The sequence below is a fragment of the Trachurus japonicus genome, chromosome 3, assembly GCF_045865225.1.
Source record: "Trachurus japonicus isolate A0001 chromosome 3, Traja_1.0".
Classification (NCBI taxonomy): domain Eukaryota; kingdom Metazoa; phylum Chordata; class Actinopteri; order Carangiformes; family Carangidae; genus Trachurus; species Trachurus japonicus.
Genome location: NC_140909.1, coordinates 5,641,576 through 5,660,103, shown reverse-complemented (window position 1 = coordinate 5,660,103; position 18,528 = coordinate 5,641,576). Strand labels below are relative to the sequence as shown.

Genomic DNA, 18,528 nt, shown 5'->3' with positions numbered 1-18,528 from the left:
TAAAAGTTTGCGCCAGCCTCAGCCCCAAATGCAAAATACATAGTTGAATTTGGACACGAGTGTATCAATATCTCTCTGCACTCAAGCACTTTAAAAGCTGCTGGGAATCTCAGTCCAAAAAGACCACAGACATCCTGCTAGCATGGTGACTGTTGATGACTTTTCTGATTTTTAATCACCTGATTATCTTTGGCCCACGCTGACAGCTTCAACTACTTGTCCAACTAACAGTCCGAAATCCAAAGACACAGTAATTAAAAGCGGTTTTCATGTTTGACAACCTGTAACCAAACATGTTTGGTAATTCACTGATAAATGACTTAAACGTTAAATCAGTTATCATATTTGTTGGCTATTAATTCCTCTCGACTGAATACTAATCCCCTTGGTTTCTTAGACATGCCTGTCAGGCTCTGTGTTCATGCTGCCAGGCTGAGACTCAAGATGCATGTCCAAGACAATATGCATTTGCAATGAAGAACTGGTTAGACCCTGCATTATAAATATGATGTGAAACTAATTCTAACATAACCCTGTTTAGCTAAAGGCAAAAAAAAAAGAAAAAAAGCACTGCTGCTTGCAAAAAAGATGACACCACTGCTAGTAGTCATAAGAACATAATATTAAAAATTCTATAATCAATTCAGATGCAGAGCATTAATCAAACAGAGCGAGAGCAGGGGAGAAAGACTCTTCAGGTGTTGTTTTTGGGCCGGAAGAAAAACGGCAGGTGATGCATTTGATATTCTTCAGATTAGAGCTCTATCTTTTGATCAAGCCAAGGTTTAACTCACACCCAGCTGTGAGTGAACCAACATAAAATAAGCCTTTGAAAAGCACCATTAATGGGAGATGAGAAATACTCCGGAGCAATGGCTGTTGTAGATGGCATGAAGATGAAAGAGACAGCATTCTCTTTGTTAGCCAATGTCATTGAGAGGGTTTAAGGCAGATGGAGTAAGACCTCCACAAAACATAAGCTCTTCAGCAGTGTACATCATAACCCTCACAAAGGTGCTCAACCCTTTGTTTGCATGTGTAGTGTGTACTGAGCTGAAAATACTATAATACAGATATACATGAAGACATGAGGAGAGGGCATTGTGAATCACACACAAAAAAATGCTTTTCTTATTACATCTTAGTTAAATAATGCTGTGGGTGACGAAGTGTGTGCTGTTAGCTTTTACCTGACCAAGTAGTCATTGCGTATGAGCATCAGGTGCTGCAGTATAGAGAGGAAATAGGGCTCTGCACTGCTGTCCTTCACCATGCTGTGCACAATACTGAACACATCCCCCGCATCAGTGCAGAAAGTCAAGGACTCGTACGTAAATGGAAACAAACGTCAGATAAATTAAAAGGGAAAAATCTGAGTGGAAATAAGTGGAGAAACATAACAATTGTAGATAAGAGAGGTTTAGGAATAATGCATTTAATTAGATTTACCTTTTTTGTCAGCTAGGATCTCACCAGAAATAAAACCAACCTTTGTTGGATGTCATCAACTATAGTATGTACCGGTATATATGCTTGCCACATTTGCAGGGATGAGACATTGAATCAAACTTTAGTGTTAGACGCCTCAGTTTGTCATCATGATAAGGATATTCCAGTTCGCTCTTGATGTCTTCCAGCCTGTGGGAGAACTCTATCATGTCCTCTTCTTTGTGCTCCACAAACACCTTTAACTGAATATCGAGGGCATCGTTCCTGATGGTTGTCAGTTGCTATGAATGAGTTGAAACAGAAAAAGAACAAAAAGTTAAATCGGAATGAAATTAGAGAGAAAGCCTTGCTCTGATACCAGCACTACACATAAGGGAAGCGTCAAGCTCAAGTAAAAGCAGGGAGCTCCATCTAAATGGTTTTACTCATGGTGGTATACAGGTGTGGGGATCAGCTCCTCATTTTAAAGTATTTGTTTTGCTGGCAGCTACAGAAACATTGTTTACAACAGATTAACATGTTAGGTAGATGGTATAAAAGCCAGCACGAAGATTATTAGCCCAGGCACTAGAAACTTTATTGGTTTCTGGGTGCTGGCACACAGACACAGAACGTGCCAGCTCTCGTCTGTCTTTCATAAATAATTTCCCGGAGCAAATCTACAATATTTCACTGAAGTGGACAACTCATTTAAATATTAATACAAGGTGAGTGTGAGTTTATATTATGTGTCTATGTGTGTGTGGTTTTGTTGTGCTTACCGGCAATATCTCTTTCAGGCCACAGCGCATAAATTCATTTCTGATGTGTAGCCTGAAGTCCAGCTCATCAGGAGATGTCACCAGAGCATTGATGAGCTGCATGCATGCCACCTGCAACATGAAGGGCGAACATAACAAAGAGAGAGAGAAAGAAATGGAGAGTGAGAGTTGAGAGAGGGAATGAGAGAAAGCGACGATGGACTTCTCTTCTCTTCTTCCAGAAGTTGATGAAAAGCGTGCCGGCATGCATTCTAAATGGGTTATGTCCCTTGGAAGCAGAGGACCATAACTAATGCATGTCTATTTTCTCCAGTCACCAACTGGAAGGGGGGGGTGGGGGGGGGAGCTGATTTTAATATTAATGCAACAACTGCAGACCCATACACACAAAACTAACTAACAGTCAATTTAAGGGCAAACTCGCTCTTTTGGAAGCTGTTTTTCACTCCCATCTGAGTTTGGTTTCCTGCACAGGGACCCGCCGCATCCTGTGACTCTTCAACTGCCCGGGCAAACACAGACAGAAAAATCAATTATTGATCAGTAAAGCAATCCACTCATGCGCGAAAAGAGAGTACGGCAATGCGAGAGCTTTGGGGGAGGATATTCAGATGTTTAAAAAAAAAAAAAAGGTGCATTGTCAGTTTGATAGCACACTCTTTATTTTTTGCCGTGGCACTCGAGCTTAGTAATTACCTGCCTTGAAAGTCCTGTTTTAAGATTGTAACACAGACAGGTAACATTGGAAAGTTGTCACAAGATGTTGTCTTTGACATGTGATTGCTGTGCAGTCAGGAAACCAAAATCAATTGTTATGCTTAAAGTTTGCAACAACTATTTAAATGATTTCCTACCTGCCAAATATTCAATATACTGTATCAAATATATGCAAATTAATTTAGTATAATGAAACCACTGTATGTTTTGCATTTTGTTGGGCACATAATCAACAAGAAAAACAAAGACTAAGTATTTGTGAATAAAAAGATTATAATATAGATGCACTGTTAGCATTTGAAGTCTACAATATGAATGCAACTCACCAAAATATTTGGTTTATGTATGTGCATCTACACTGGTCTCAGCTTTGTGTTGTGAATAATGGCAGTAATCCCAAAGTCATTTACAAATACGCAGAGACTTAGACGAATCTTTGATTCTGGAGGTCCCAAATGTGTCTATTTACACTTTCCCTAAGCTTAAGGCTGCCGAGGGAGGCTGCTGCGTATAAACGTAGTCAAGTAGTACAGAAAGCCCTTTGGCCACACATTGCCATGGTTAGGATAACAATATCTGTGCTTTAATAATGCATGGGGTTAAAGGGGATCTGTGCTGTGTATTAGGAAGCGGGAAGGATAACAAATCATCAATTAAATACTACTAAGGCTGTATAATCCTTCCAGTACACAGGGCTCTGTTTGCATAGCCACAGATGGGTTTTATGCTTTCGACACCACTGTATGGAGAAATTCTAGCTTCCAGTGCACCCAGAATTCCTGGTTGTCATTTCTCTTTTTTTTTCTCTTTTTTTACCATTTACCATTTCTCCTTGTCATCTCTCCATGTTAAAATCTTCCCATCCCTCAATATTTTCTCCTTTATTGCTTTCTTACTGCTCCCTTGTAGTTTTTCAGTTGTCAAAGGTAGTTACAGCAAACTGAATGCTAATGCCTCTGATAATACTACAGGGGGCAAAACAGATATTATCTTTTAATTAAGTTCAGCATTGGTCATTGCAATACGAATACGAAACAACCTGAGCAGCAAATAGATGCTCATAACCACAGTCTTTCAACATGCATTGTGTGTTTGTGTACTTATATCTGAATGCATGTTTGTCCATGAGGAAAACAGAGGTGCTCCTTGAGAGCTCAGGGCTTAGTTCCAGGGTTAAGGCTGCAATGACCTTAAGGCTACAAAGAAGCTACAAAGAAGGTTAGGCATTTTGTTGTGTTGTTGTGAGTTAGGGTCAAGGGGAATTATGTTAATGAATGTATCCACAGGGACAGCGGAACAAGACAGCGTCTGTGTGACATACTGGATGAATGAATCCTCGTATCCCTCAGCATCCAATTAAAAATGCAGACAACATGCCTTGATCATGAATTACAATGCTGTGACACAAAGCAATACTGTAGCTGTCCGTTTAAAAAAAGAATAAAGCCCACATATAATGTCTCAACTGTAAACACCAGCAGGGAGATGATAAATGTAAAAGACCATGTCCAGAAGGAGAGGGATGACGTTTAAAGGGAGTGTACAGGATGATAATAGGCAATGTGTGTAAATGTATGGACAGCTTATTTGTGTAAAGGTGGTAAACAAACCACCACAAGCTCACACACTACAGATGGTGAAGAGGAAGTATAGATTAAAACAAACATAAAAGTAAGACTCATTCCTCTCTAAATTCAGGCTTGAACGCTGCCATTGTTACTGGATCTGTGATATGCACTCAGATCTGAGTGATACAGTAATAAAACTCTAAGACAAAAGAAGATTTAACAGACCGAAGAAGTGACCATGAGACTCCTGAATGTGTTATGTTGAAACAGTCAACTTCCCGCTGTCATTCAAGAGTTCATTTCAGAGAAATGGGAGTGAAACAACAAGGTGTCAGCGGCTGCACTTACTTGTAATTGAACCGAGCGATCACAAAGTCCTTGCACAATGGGACTGAACCTCTCGGTGGCTCGCCATTCCCCCGCTGTGGTGATGGCCTCAAGGACCTTCTCCAGACTAAATGAGAACATAAAATGCATGAGTGAACAATATGAGAAAGAAGAAGAAAAAAAGAAAAATCACATTTATGTAAAAGAATTTCACCATAATCTCTCTCTTCAGTATTCGACAGTATGCAAGGATACTTGCATAACAATTTCACCCATCACAGGTTCATTCATTTATTCATTTCAGAGATAAAATGGATCATATTTTGATTTTTTGATTAAAGAATACTCTACTGGAAATATTGTTCCACAGGAATAATTTCCCCAGAATACATGGAAACTCTGTTATTTTCTTACATTCAGAGATTTGGCCATGAAAAAAGGCGTACCATGTTACCTTTTCAAATGATTAAATGTTAATAAAAGAATATCTAATTTGCAGTTGCAGTCCCTGGGAATCAATTTTTCAAAAATAATAGAAGACACATGGTACTTGGTGCAACTTCTGAAACTCTGTCATGTGACCTGTGATTCCAGTATTTGTATTCCACACAACAATATTATGGAATTTTTAGTAAATTGAAAAGTGTTTTACCATTTATTGCTACAGTATGCACCACTACTTTAACCTCTTTGCTTTCAACTCATAATAGATAGCTCATCATTTCAGTAAAACTAAACTACAGAACACTTTAATTTTTGTGAGCTCAAAAACTTTGTGGACAAAAGAGATGAAATCCTGCGCATACGTGTTCTCCTCGCCCACAATGCAGATGGCTGACAGCAGCTTCACCACGTCCGTCATCATGGCAGACTGGCCGGGATCAATGGCTCTCGCCAGTAAAGCGAGACTCTTCTCCTCCCCCAGGATTCGATCCAAGCCATACTGCAATTAACAAATACAAAAACATGATTATCTAGAAATGCTCTAGTTCTGCTCATTTAAAGGTAATGTGACAAACTGAAAACAGGTGTTACTGCCTTAAAAAACACAAGATTAATTCAAGCCCAATAGATTTTAAGATTAATCTGAATCATCCAATGTCAGACTCAAGGTTCACTGTGATTTTAAGTTTCTTCTGTGGTGCCATTCAGGGATCAGCACATTGTGCAAATGAACTTGGCAACCAGAAAGTCTGACTAAATTGCAAGATCGTTATTAAATAGATTAAAAATAATTGTGCTGAATGAGTTCTGCCATGTGTTGTACACAAAAGCCAATAAAGAGGAAAAAAAAAACAATCTTGCAAGAATGGCATAATTATACACAACTGTAGCTATAATTGTCTGTACAGTAGTAGTAGGTGGTAATAGAATTGTACAACAGCGTCAGCAACATTCAGAAATACAATCATTTCCTTTAATTTTTGCAGGAAAAAATCAATTCAGTATTTTCTGTTTGTTAGAAAATAAAACATTCAGTACAAATAATACAGTAAGAATTAATAAAGCACTGAAAACAGCTTTTACTTCTACAAAGAAGCCATTAGTAAGTTATATTTTGTCTCACTTTTGTTTTGTTTGATTTTAAAAAACAATTACAAAAAGTTATTTTGTAGTACTGGTGATAACCAAACATTACAGAGCAACACTTATTTATAGAGGCAGTCGACCGACCAAGTCATGGCGGTGTTCAGATCCTGATTGTAGTTATAATAGTTATACTGTAAGTTGATATCTGAATACTCAATGAAAATTATATTTTTGATTACTTTTACATGATTTTGTTGTTGTATTCAGCTTATCTAACACTATTTATACAGTCAATCATTTCACTTCACAAAAACTACATAATGATTAAAATTAGTGCTTATAAACTTTAGTCCTCAAAGAGTCAGTCATTGCTGAAACCAGAAACAAGATAAAACAGGTCTGTGAATGTTTCAGATAATCAGCTGACATTGAGTCGGTTGGTCCAGTGTACCGACTGTACGTCTCAAGGATACGCAACATTGTATTTCACAATTTGTTCTCTCTATACTCCTCTAAAACCTTGGAGTCCCTCTTAACTCTTAATGCCCCTGATTATATATGTCCTACAGTATAAAAACACTGGGTAAACAGTATAAATACTGAATAAAGTTGAGGTCAGTGGGTACCAACAAAGCGCCCAAAGTCATATACTACAAACTTTTATAGAAACTATATTAAGTAGTAAACAAATCCATCAAATCTATATTGTTTGACATGTTATTTAATAGAGTTAAGCTGTTCCTAGAATAGCACTACATTGTTATGCCACTCAGTGACGGACAATAGCAAATATGTCAGTGTGTGAGTCGACGCAGGGAGGCAGAAGAAGAAGAAAAGGCTGCACTGACAGCTGGCAGAGAACACCTGTCTTCTTGGCATTGTGGGTACATCCCTTCCCAAGATGCCTCTCTAGCCAGGGAAAGGTCTGGGCTAACAGAGAAGCCTACGGGTAAATGCTGGTGTCTGGCGCCTGTTGAGACACAGGATTACATGAGACCTTACACCACACTTTGTGCCAGAGCGGCTGTATATCTGTCTCCACTGGGTCTTAGCTCCATGTGGCAAGATTTCTCCCCCCCCCCCCCTCTCTCCTTCGTAGCTACTTTGGACAAACAGCACGAAAGCTGAGGCATTGTGAAATAAAGCTACTTTCACACAACCACATTTTATGCACAAGAGCTTTGGCCTGGGCTGTGATTCAATGTTATTGTCTATTGATCTTAAGGGGGGTAATTTTATCACAACATCATCATATTATTTTACAGTTTTAACTAAATTATCTTGTTTAAACTGCAGAAAACTACAGGGGGAAAAAAAGAGCTCATGCATTGGGAACAAGAGTTATGAACGTGTTCCTTCCTCTCACTGGCAAACAGTGATTGATGTACTTTCAGGTGCATTAAAAGGGAAAGGCCAGCTGACAGCTTGTCAAAGGAAAAATCATTAACAAGATATAATGACATGACTGAAATTGAGTCTGTGACAGATGTGTACCATCAGTTTCCGTAAATTTCAATTTATTGCTCGCCTACACATTTTATGTCTCCATATCTTTTTTTTTTTTTGGAATGCCATTTTGTTTCTTTTGCTTCTATAATTAATTTGGTGTCTGCAACACATAATTTGTGTTAAACAGCTGCCTATGTGCCTTAATGTTTAACACCCAAACTGTGCTGGAACTAAAAAGTTTAGCAACTAAATCTGTGTCTAAACTTTCATTCAGCCCAATGTTGTTATAATTCCTCTGCATCTAAAGAACCATAAATATGAGGCTAATAGACCAACAGCAGATTGAAGAAATTACAGCTTTGCCTCAGACGCAATGTTTTCACACAAACAAAAAAACAAGATAGAGACGCACAGTGATTTATGGTTATTAATTTGTCCTGTAGGATATCAAATAAAGTTTTGTTTCTCTGGTTTTTGCAGCAGTGCCATCTCTTTCCCTCACTTACACTCTCTCTCTCTCTTATAGCTCCATATATGAGGCATCAGAAAGGACTAAACTCCAGAGTGGAGACTTGAAGGAGGCCAAGAGTCTTAGAGCTGTGCAAAAGTGTCACACTGTGGCATTCAGTCTGCATTAGGACGTCAGTAAAGCTCCTTTTATTTGGCTCTGTAATTGTTGTGATGCTACTCCTCTCTTCAGCCTTTTGTTACTGAAAGGGGCCTAACATTAATTGCATTAACCCTTGCATGCAGATCAGACTCCAAATACAGATGTTTTCTTCCCCAGAGAAGGTGTTTGGTTTACTCACAGACATGCATTGGCATTACCTTATTGTTCATGAAGGCTTTGAGACACTGGACAACTTTATGCTGGTTCCTTTTGTCAATTTTCTCTTGCCTAAAGACAAGAGACAGTAATGAGGAGCGGTTAGACTTTAAATGTACATCATCAAGACTACCAACTGTATGTCTGTGAAAACAAGTCTATTTGAAAATACAGATGGAGGGCTCTGAAAGAAAGTGTAAAAGCCATTCAGAAAACAACAGACTAAGACTACGCTGATGATAGATAATAATGCTGTTCCATTAACTCCTTTCAATTAACACCATCTCCCATTAACACCAACTTCTTCCATTAACTGTACCGCAGCAAAATAGAAATACATTGATGTTATTATTAGCAAATGTGTAAAACTGTTACTCAAAAAGGAAAACTGGCAATTACCAAAACCAAGCCACTTTTTTTGAGTTGTTATTGGTTAATATTGATCTGGTGAACACAAGAAATTACAGTGAAATGGTACGACTTTAAACAAGAATACACACAAATGAGTGTATTGTTAACTTACTGCTTCTTGAACAGCAGCCTCTCCAAAATGTCCAGCAGCAGTCCCAGACCTTCATGCCCGAAACTCTGCACCCAACTGAAATAACAAACAATGAATCAATATCACAACGGTGTTAAGACTGACAACTGACAACAATACTTTCATTCTCATCAGCTACTGTGGCAACCTTAAAGACAGAAAAAAAAACATGTAGGATTCAGCACCTTGTGGTGCAGAGGAAGCAGCAGCAGTAAACACAGCACGTCTCATGAGAAGAAAAAAATGCACTAAACTATTAGTAGAAAGAGGAAAACAACAAACAGAAAGCATACCCAGACACGGTTAGACACAGGTTTCATGCATATGTTGTAGATTCTGTAGAATTGATTTTGTTAACTAAACAACCTTTGACACCTCTTTGTATATTTGCTTTTTCCTGTTTAAATTGAGCTTAAATAGCAAAGTTACTGAGCGATGTTTGGCGACACACTGTTTAAATGCATTCCTGAGGCCACAGCTAACGACACTGAATCATATTTAAAACTGCTGACTAAAGGACAAACCTATTGTTATTCACTTGAGCGGTTATGACACAGTCAGGGGTCACTACGATTAATGTGGAGTCAGTGTGCACTTCTGCAGAGACAATGTCAGACTCCAGAGTTTCCCACATCATGTCATTGCAAACATCAACGGTAAACAGCGAAGAAATTGTAAATAATAACCTGAAAAATTGACACAAATACTGTAACAGAACCAAAAAAAAACAGAGAATTAAATGTAGATTATTAGATATTAGATCACATCTAAATTCCAATTACATATAGTCAATGATCTCATAACTGATCATCAGATAGATCTACTCTGAATCCGGTTGCAGCCTGAACAAATCATCGCTCCCCAGTCACATTAATTTCCTCGAAGCGTCGGCAGAGAAGGAGGGGTTGCTGTGATTTTTCATTCCAGTTTATTAATATAAACCCTAAACCCAAACTTAGTTATAACTCATTTGAAAGCCTTATTGTTAGTCTTTTGCATCTAAACTGCAAAAAACACAAAACCCAGTCTAACCAGTACAGTTACTAAACATCGTACAGATAAAGTCATTACATTTTAACATTCATTCATGTATCTCTTCATAGCAGCAGCCTCAGCCACGCGTTTGATTCACTGTTAGACTCAATTGGCTTCTCTCACCATGTAAATGAACCCACTGAGTGACTCACTGTTTTAATCACCCTCAATCTTGTTCTGACTTCTGGCATAGAAATTGAACATTTAACAACATTTTCCCAAAACACTCTTTTTATCTGACCATTTTCTATTAACATTTGAGGCTCAGAGTAATAGATTACACAGCATTTGGGAGAAGAAGAGGGAAAAAAAGGCTCCATTATAGCAGCAGCCAGGTGTGTCTATCTGAAAATACTGAAAAGTACATTTACAGAGAGAATCCCAGTGGTGGTCAGTGTCAATACAATAGAGGACAGCTTCAACTTATACTCCTACACAAGTTGATGACTGTGCAGCCTCACTTCTGTGGCCCCTCTCAGAAGGAAGGTAGTGAGTCAGGAGGTTAGCTCCTCGGTGCAACTCAGAAATGCATGCCCTAAAGCGGATTTAGGGGAAAGATAGAAAAGGGAGTGGTGCTCCACTAATCTGAAAGAATCTCAACAGGCTTGGGGAGATGAAGTCTATTAATATACAGAAAAGCTCTCCATAAAGCCAGGACCTCCTATTATTCATTGTTAATGGAAGAAAATAAGAACAATCGCAGTTTCCGTGTCTGTGTGTGTGTGTGCTTGCTGTGCACAGTTGCACACAATATGAAATTTTCACCACTGTGGCCCAGTGAGTTATTTTTGCCCCCCCATTCCTACTCTGCTCACATTTTGGGACTTTTACAGTGTGTAATTATCGTCCCTGCTCTCTCCCAGCAGCAGGTACGCTACGTGAGAAGAGTGTAATGCTTTCACCCTGACCATTCACACCAGGCTTGGTGCAGGAGAAGGCCACAGCACAGCTTGCTATTTTATCTTTAATCAGTAAATAGCTAACCTGTCCATTTCATTACAAATGTTGATTAGATTAAAAGGAAAAACAGAAGAACACTTAGAACACCCACCTATACTAATCAATTTGACCCTACATGATCAGTAGTGAAAGTGCATTCAGAAAGTATTGAAAATATGTATTTTCAAACACATTTGCATATGATGTTATTAAATGCATGTAATTATCAGTCTGTTATTTGTTTGTGCACAAAAATTAAATAAAGGATTTGACAAGAAAGTAGCTCAAGAATGAGCTCAGTTACAGTAATTAGGCAGCTTTTAGCTCCCAAAAGACCACATAATGAGCTTATATCTTATAAAATGTATCAAGCTTCTACTTAAACACCTACAGTTAGAAATGTTAACAGTAAAAGGTTGTAGTAGTGACCTCTGGTTTGGGACATTAAGCTCTCTAAAACAATGCAAAAACTACAGCATTCGTTTACAGTAACTGTGAATACTTCTCTTAGTTTTTCCACTTCCACATTATTATGATTGCTACATGTACTGTACCTTTGTGATAGTGGTGCATGGAATAACAGAAGCAAAAGACTTTTTACCTTCTAAAACCAAGTGCAAATTTTAGACCTCTTGGCTACAATCAGACAGAACAACAATAAAGATGAAAACACTGCTTTCTCTGTTACTGACAAATAATATACTCAGGATCCAAGGTTTTCACCTGAGAGTGACAGTAGGGAATGGGACAAAGAGTTGCAACAACTTAAAATGAATAAACAGGATTGACCTGATTCAAATGAGGAGCACAAAGAGATACGAATAATATATTGCGAGTTAAAAAGTGAAAAACCTTTAGCTATGCAGAGAACAGACAAAAGACTGGGTGAGTGAGATTGTGACTGACTGCTCCTCCCTCCTGATTGAAACTGAATAACATCTCTGAGCATTAGCATTCACCGTTTGTACTGTTCTAATCAACAAGCTGCATGCCTCCTAGCATCAAATCTACACAAACTCTCAAGGTGACAACATAAAATGAGAAGCTGTTATCTGAATTTAATTTCTTGAAAGGGAGTATGTAGTATGGAGAAGTGAGTGAGTAGATGTGGATCCATGAGTTTAATTCTTTTTCTTCTTCTTCCTCCCTCCCTGCTTTCGTTTGTGACATTGTTGTGTCTGCTGAAGAATGGTGATAAATAGTATGTTTGTGTGGAAGACACAACAGTAAACTCACAACAGATGGTAGGTGCTTATTTCATCTTTTCTCTTGTTTTGTTTGACTTCACTCATATTCACACTTGTCACACGTTGTTGTCACACAGTGTGATTTTTAATAAAGCATAGAAAACCAGTGCATTGAAGCAATAGATGTTAGGGGCAGTTGTTTTACAGTGGGGTAACAAATCATTATCATCAAATTTGATTTAAGACTTGAAGGTAAAACTAGTTTGATTGTGGACTGAGCAGAAATCAGTGGATTCCTGCAGCCTGGCAGCGTTGTGAGTGCTGCTGCAGGACCTCAGTTTAACTTTGATGCGGCAAATTGTGTCACAACATAAAGATAGCTAAGCAGTTAGTTTCAAAACACACTCCCAAAGTGTTTAAGTATTAAATGAGAAAGTGCAAAGTGAATAACAGTACATATGTGAGCATTTCGTACACTAAAGTTCAACATGGAATTGGTAACTAGAAGCATTAATTGAGATGCACTAATCACGTATTTGTATTGAGAATTATTTGATATTTATCAGTGGGCAATCAATCAGGGCATCGGCATTATTCAGCACTGCAGCCTTCATGTTTTAAATGATGTAAATAATGTAGACTCAGTTAGCTAAAGTGTGAAATGTGCCACACGTGGCATGAAATCATTCTGAATCAGGGTTTTAACATTTTCGTGCAAACAAAACAAAACACTTACCATGAAATGTCTCATAATGATTTAAGCATATACAATTGGGAGTGGATGACTACTTAATAAACACACAGGCTCTCTTATTAAGTGCCTCTCATTTACAAAAGGCAGGGAGGAGAAGAGAGAATGAAAGAAGAGAAAGGTAGGCAGAGAAGTCGTGATGGCCTCCAACTTACCATGAATGTGTGTGTGTGTGGGTGTGCAACAGGCCTAAGAAAATGAGTGAGGCTGACAAAAACTGTCACAGCCATCCTGATGAAGACAGGCAAGGCTTCTGCCAAGGTATCTAAGGAATGAGGCTCTCATGTTTGAGAAAAAATTCAATTTAGCCCTAGACTTCTCACTGGGCCATGGCCCAGACCATTCTGGTTATAGAGTAGGCAGGGCGGGGGTCTTGACAAGAGCTTCATTGAAATTCATAGCTCAGTGGCAACTGCATGCTAGTTTTTCATCATCAGTAGGTGAGGCAGAGACCAAAGGAAAATAATCAGTTGATCTATAGCAGGAATTATTCCGCGGGAAACCCAACAGGTCTGCACAATCTGGGTCTGCTGCAAGACATCTGCCTTGAAACACATGTGTGAAAAGCGAAATACGTCAGTTTTCAAAAGGGCTCCTTGTAAAAGGATGTGGTGTGTTTAGAAGATCTTAGAGGCCAGAAAGGGGCTAATCTGTTACCTGTCTGCAACATGTGGAGAAAGGCTCATCTCTTCAAGAGTAAGAACAGTCAGGCTGAGTGTGTGTCTGTGTGTCATGGTAGGTCAGGCAAGCCAGGACAGATGTGCCAGACAAATGGAGGCACCCACTGCATCAGCACTGGCAATGATAAAAGCTAGTGGGTTTAATAATGTGGCCTGTCAGCTGTCTGTTCCCTGTGATCAATGGATGGATCGCTTTGATTTGAAAGGGTCATGCACTTGTTTTTAATGGTGCTATACTTCATGACAATATAAAATGATTATAATAATGAAGTCAATGGTATCAGTAATCAATTAAAATGTTGATAATAACTTTCAGCAGCTCAATCATAGTGGCCTGTTACTTTATCCTTGGGCAGTAAAGTGGTTTGTATTTGACATGCTGTCTGTCTAGACTTTGGTCTAAAATGATTAAGGTGCTTTAAATTCTGTTTGTTAATCTAGCATGCTCTGGCAGCCCTTGGGTTTCATTAGTTCCTAACATCTGGCACCCTTCCCGCATCCCAAATGAGTAACTTCAATCACCTCCTCTGCCTCAATGTCCTCAGTGTCTTGAGCGATATTGTGTAAAATGATCTGAAAACAGCTTTTCTTTGCTACAGAGATTTACTGCATAGATTTATATGTCTGACTCATACCTCTTAACATTGTTATTGTCATTAGGTATCTGGCATCATTTAGGCCACGCACTGAGTAGACATGTATCGCAGCTAAAGCAAGGCCTCAGTCCCTTCAAAACTTTTAGAAGGAGGTCCATTTTACTCTTAGCAGGAGTGTGGACATAAATGAACAAGTCCATTTTACTGATGTCTGTGATCTGTCGTTCGTTGTCCCATCAACAGAGCTTCAATTGGCTCTGATGTTTTTCCAAACTGCCCTCAAGTGCAAGTGCCGGAACGAGGATTGCATATTTCCCTCTAGGCCTGGACGATATCAGCAACATGTCCAATGTGTGATGACACTTGCGATAAATAAGCACATATTCAGGTGTGCAAATTAACCATACAGTAAAAATAAACAGTAAACATTCAACTAAACACGAGAAATCGTGCCAGTACAAATATGACGCGCTACAGGCACGGTATCTGAGGGGCCCGACAGAAGTCCACCATTGTTGTTTGGCAACATTTTACATAAGGCTGCCCCTGAATAGTCGACAAAGAAGTCATTATTCAACCCAATTTTAATAATCGGTATTGGCCGTTTTTTTCACTGATAACCAATAAAATAAATGTATTTATAAAATGTGCTCCTTTGGCTCTAATGTAGCCATCTCTAGCCTGTAGCCTGAAGTCACCATTTGTTGCTGTGTAACCATGTCCCACGGTTGAACCAAGTTGCAGTTTGTGTTGTTCTACAAAAATTCAAGGTCACCTTTTTATCACAACTTTTTAACAGTTTCTTTCCCAGGGGTGTTATTCTCAATTCTGACACCAAAATGTTCATTTTCACAGCAAATGAACATCAGCTCTAAATATCGGTATCCTTGATTCGGTATCGGTATCGGCCCCCAAAAAACCATATTGGTCGATTCATACCCTAAATGACGACTACCGGTCGACCAAAAAAATCTTTGGTCGGGGGAAGCCCAACTTTTACGATGTGTTTATCGTGCATGTTGATATCACAATGACGATGAAAATAGATCAGTCCTACTTCCTTCACTATTTAGATGTTTAAGGACAGTTTACAAAAAAATCTCTGTAGAAGCATCGGCACCCGACACACATCGATCTGGCTACTAATGTGAACATAAAACCTGTATCCAACGCTGTTGGTCAGTCTTCTAAGATGTGGATGAGACGTTGTAAGCCACGTTTATACCAGCTTTGGCTATTTTACACAATGCAGTAAACGGTAATTACTGCTTAGCCTGAGACTGGAGGCATACTGTAATTACCCTTCACCATCAACAGATGCAACAGCAGCACAGTAATGTTCAACTGAAGGCTATCGTCTCAAAAAGACACGAAGGAAGCAGAGCGAGAGAGAGAGAGCATTGAAAAAACAAGGAAAACAAATTCATCACCCCGTTCCCTGGGAAACAAAAACAGTCATAAATCAATGAGAAAAATGAGCTGCCTTATCTGGCTAACTTCACAGCTAAGGTAGCTTGACTTCTAACGGAGTCTCAAGAGAATGCCTCCAAGGTTCCCAGGGAGTGCAACGCAGTGTCGCACTCCGCCAAAGCGGTTATGAACCAGAAATAAAAAATTAACTGCAACATGTTGTCCCGAGCATAACAAGTTTAACCGACTACAGGAGGGCTCTCCGGGGACAGGGACAAGGAGGAGGCTGAAATCACAGCAATGTGGGACATCTGAGGTAAAAATAGAGGAGGTCACTACATGCAGTGATGCACGATAACGTCAGTCTAGCATTCTGCCACTAACAGCAGTAACAGTGCCTGTAGAGCGAAGCAACACGTCTCCGATATGTCTCACCACTGAGGTATTAAAACTCAAACTAACTGGTTAATCAGTTGTGCCGAGGTCTGTGAAGGGATTTTTAAACCCTCATACATAAAGAATCCTCACATGGACACACACGAAGACAATGGGGATGGTTAAATCTAAATATGCGCTCACATCTATCCAACTAATGTCATAGATCCCAAATGCCTCTGTCCCTCCTAGAGAGACGAGCCGACTGTGAGACAATGAGACACAGGCTGTTTGTTATGGCTCTGACCTTATCAGTACTCTCACAGTTCTCCTGGAGAGAGACAGTGAACTATGGTCTAAGTAGTAAATGAAATGTGAGCGACCGGTGCACAAACATTTTCCTTGAATAAGAAAATGCAGACGAAATAGAAGAGAAAAGAGCTAAAGAAATAAAATTCTCTTCCACAAACATTGGTGCTGATGAGAATAAACTGTTTAAAGGGTGCGTGTATGGAAATGATTCATTCTTATTCTAGTTTCTATTTAAATTACTTTTTTTTATACACATTGCCTTTTGTTGCTTTTACATTTTGCCTGGATGCCTTCTGTGAAGCACTTTGAATTGCCTTGTTGTTGAAATGAGTTAAACAAAAAAATGAAATAAAATTCAACTTCAATCTTCCACAATTTTAAATACGTGACATGAAATTTAACCGCTCTACTGAATACAGCATGATCTATCTATCTTGGGTAAATGCCTTTCCTATAATGAGGCACGGATAGTAAAGAATATAGCTTCCATTAATGCGCTACAGTAAAATATGCCGACAGAAACCATGTCTGTTTTTGCTCTAATCGATATATCAGAGGCTGGAGGACACACATAAATGGATCCTTGGAAGACTAACTATGTGAATTTATGAGTTGTGTCTGATTTGACAAAGAACAACAACAATAAGATTTCAATAGAAATAAATGTAAAAAGTCAGTAAAATAAACAATCATATTATATCGTGAAGTTTGGATTGAATAACATCATTCAGTATCAGTCATTCATCCTGCACATCCTTCACTTGTATGGATGTGATTCACTGCCTGCATTAAGCTCTGTTAGAGAGAGGAATGTCTCAGACAGCAGACAGTTTTACAAGAATTTGCAAAATTTAAGATACATGGCCGACCAAGATTTTGTTTTAGCTTGGTTGAAAAGTTTGCAATTAATTGAAGTCAGAGTGTTGTGGTTGTGTAAAACAGATGTGGATGACGATATTAAACTACTTTATGTAACACGGACTGGACTGGTAAGTTTTCCGATATATTTATTTCAGTGTATCAGGTTAATTTGTAGCAGCACTGTGGTTTCAATCCTTATTCCTATAGCAGGAGAGATGCCACAATTTATCAGCTGCCAATCATTATGGTATCTATTTTCATTGAAAGTATGTGATCAGAATTCATGCTTCCAGTGAAAAGTGACATATTTGGCCTCGACATTTCACTCCATCTTTTAACATCCCCTGCTTCTTACTGAAATGTGCTGCCACCCATAATAGATGGATCAAGGATGTACATTTATTTTTCTAAAACGATCACTGAGAACCTAAGGGACAACTTTTCTGGACTATGTAAAGACCTTGACAACTTCTGCTTACAGACATACATACACACTTTCATACTCTCCACGTACAAAGGTAATGTTGTTGCCATGGAATGAATTGTGACATTGCACAGGGTCGAAGGTGGATGCCTTATCTTGCCAAACTTGATGTGCATATGTGGCATTGAAGTGCCACAGTGACATTAGCCAACTGCCTTTAATTGGGACCCAGTAGTTTATGGTGACCAGGTTTCAGGTCCTGCCAGAGGCACAGCAGACTTACCTGCTGTCAAATTCAGCTTTTACCTGGTGGTGCTGGAACTCTGTACACATCACCTTGACACAGGTTTGTGTTTTATCTGACAAGGCCATCTGTGCCAACATGTGACATGCAGGGATTTCAAATGTTGCTGCTTGCAGCTACATTTGGTTTAATTTGTTTTTGTACTTTGAGCCACCACTACCCATTTTGTATTTGATGGTTTCTTACTGCTATTGTTTTTCTCCTGTTTGCTGCTTTGCTACAGTATGAGGACAGGAGGGAGGGAGGGGATAATTGTAAATGACTATTTGTGTCATCTTGGAGAAACTGCAAAACCTATGAATTAATACATTCAAAAATATGAATAAAAATATAAATGTAATACGAAAGAATAATAATGTACAACTTTCTCAAACTTTGAAATCTTAAAGTACTTTACATCGTATCAAAATCATTTGAGTAGTACTCTTATATCCCCCCTGTTGGTAAATGGATTTGGCAGAACATTTGAAACACCTCCAATATAAT

At 38.9% G+C, this 18,528-nt stretch overlaps 1 protein-coding gene across 2 annotated transcripts in view; it reads right to left on the bottom strand.

Moving 5' to 3' along the window:
- The window catches only part of LOC146989463 (protein diaphanous homolog 3-like), a 186,831-nt gene that overhangs the window by 147,822 nt on the left and 20,481 nt on the right, over positions 1-18,528 (bottom strand). For both annotated transcript variants that reach the window (XM_085805708.1, XM_085805719.1), the window contains exons 5-11: positions 9,151-9,225; positions 8,630-8,699; positions 5,629-5,765; positions 4,844-4,949; positions 2,211-2,321; positions 1,612-1,730; positions 1,191-1,307 (exon numbers count right to left, since the gene is read on the bottom strand). In XM_085805708.1, the coding sequence (XP_085661834.1) occupies positions 1,191-1,307; positions 1,612-1,730; positions 2,211-2,321; positions 4,844-4,949; positions 5,629-5,765; positions 8,630-8,699; positions 9,151-9,225 (735 nt within the window). The remainder of the gene's footprint in view (positions 1-1,190; positions 1,308-1,611; positions 1,731-2,210; positions 2,322-4,843; positions 4,950-5,628; positions 5,766-8,629; positions 8,700-9,150; positions 9,226-18,528) is intronic.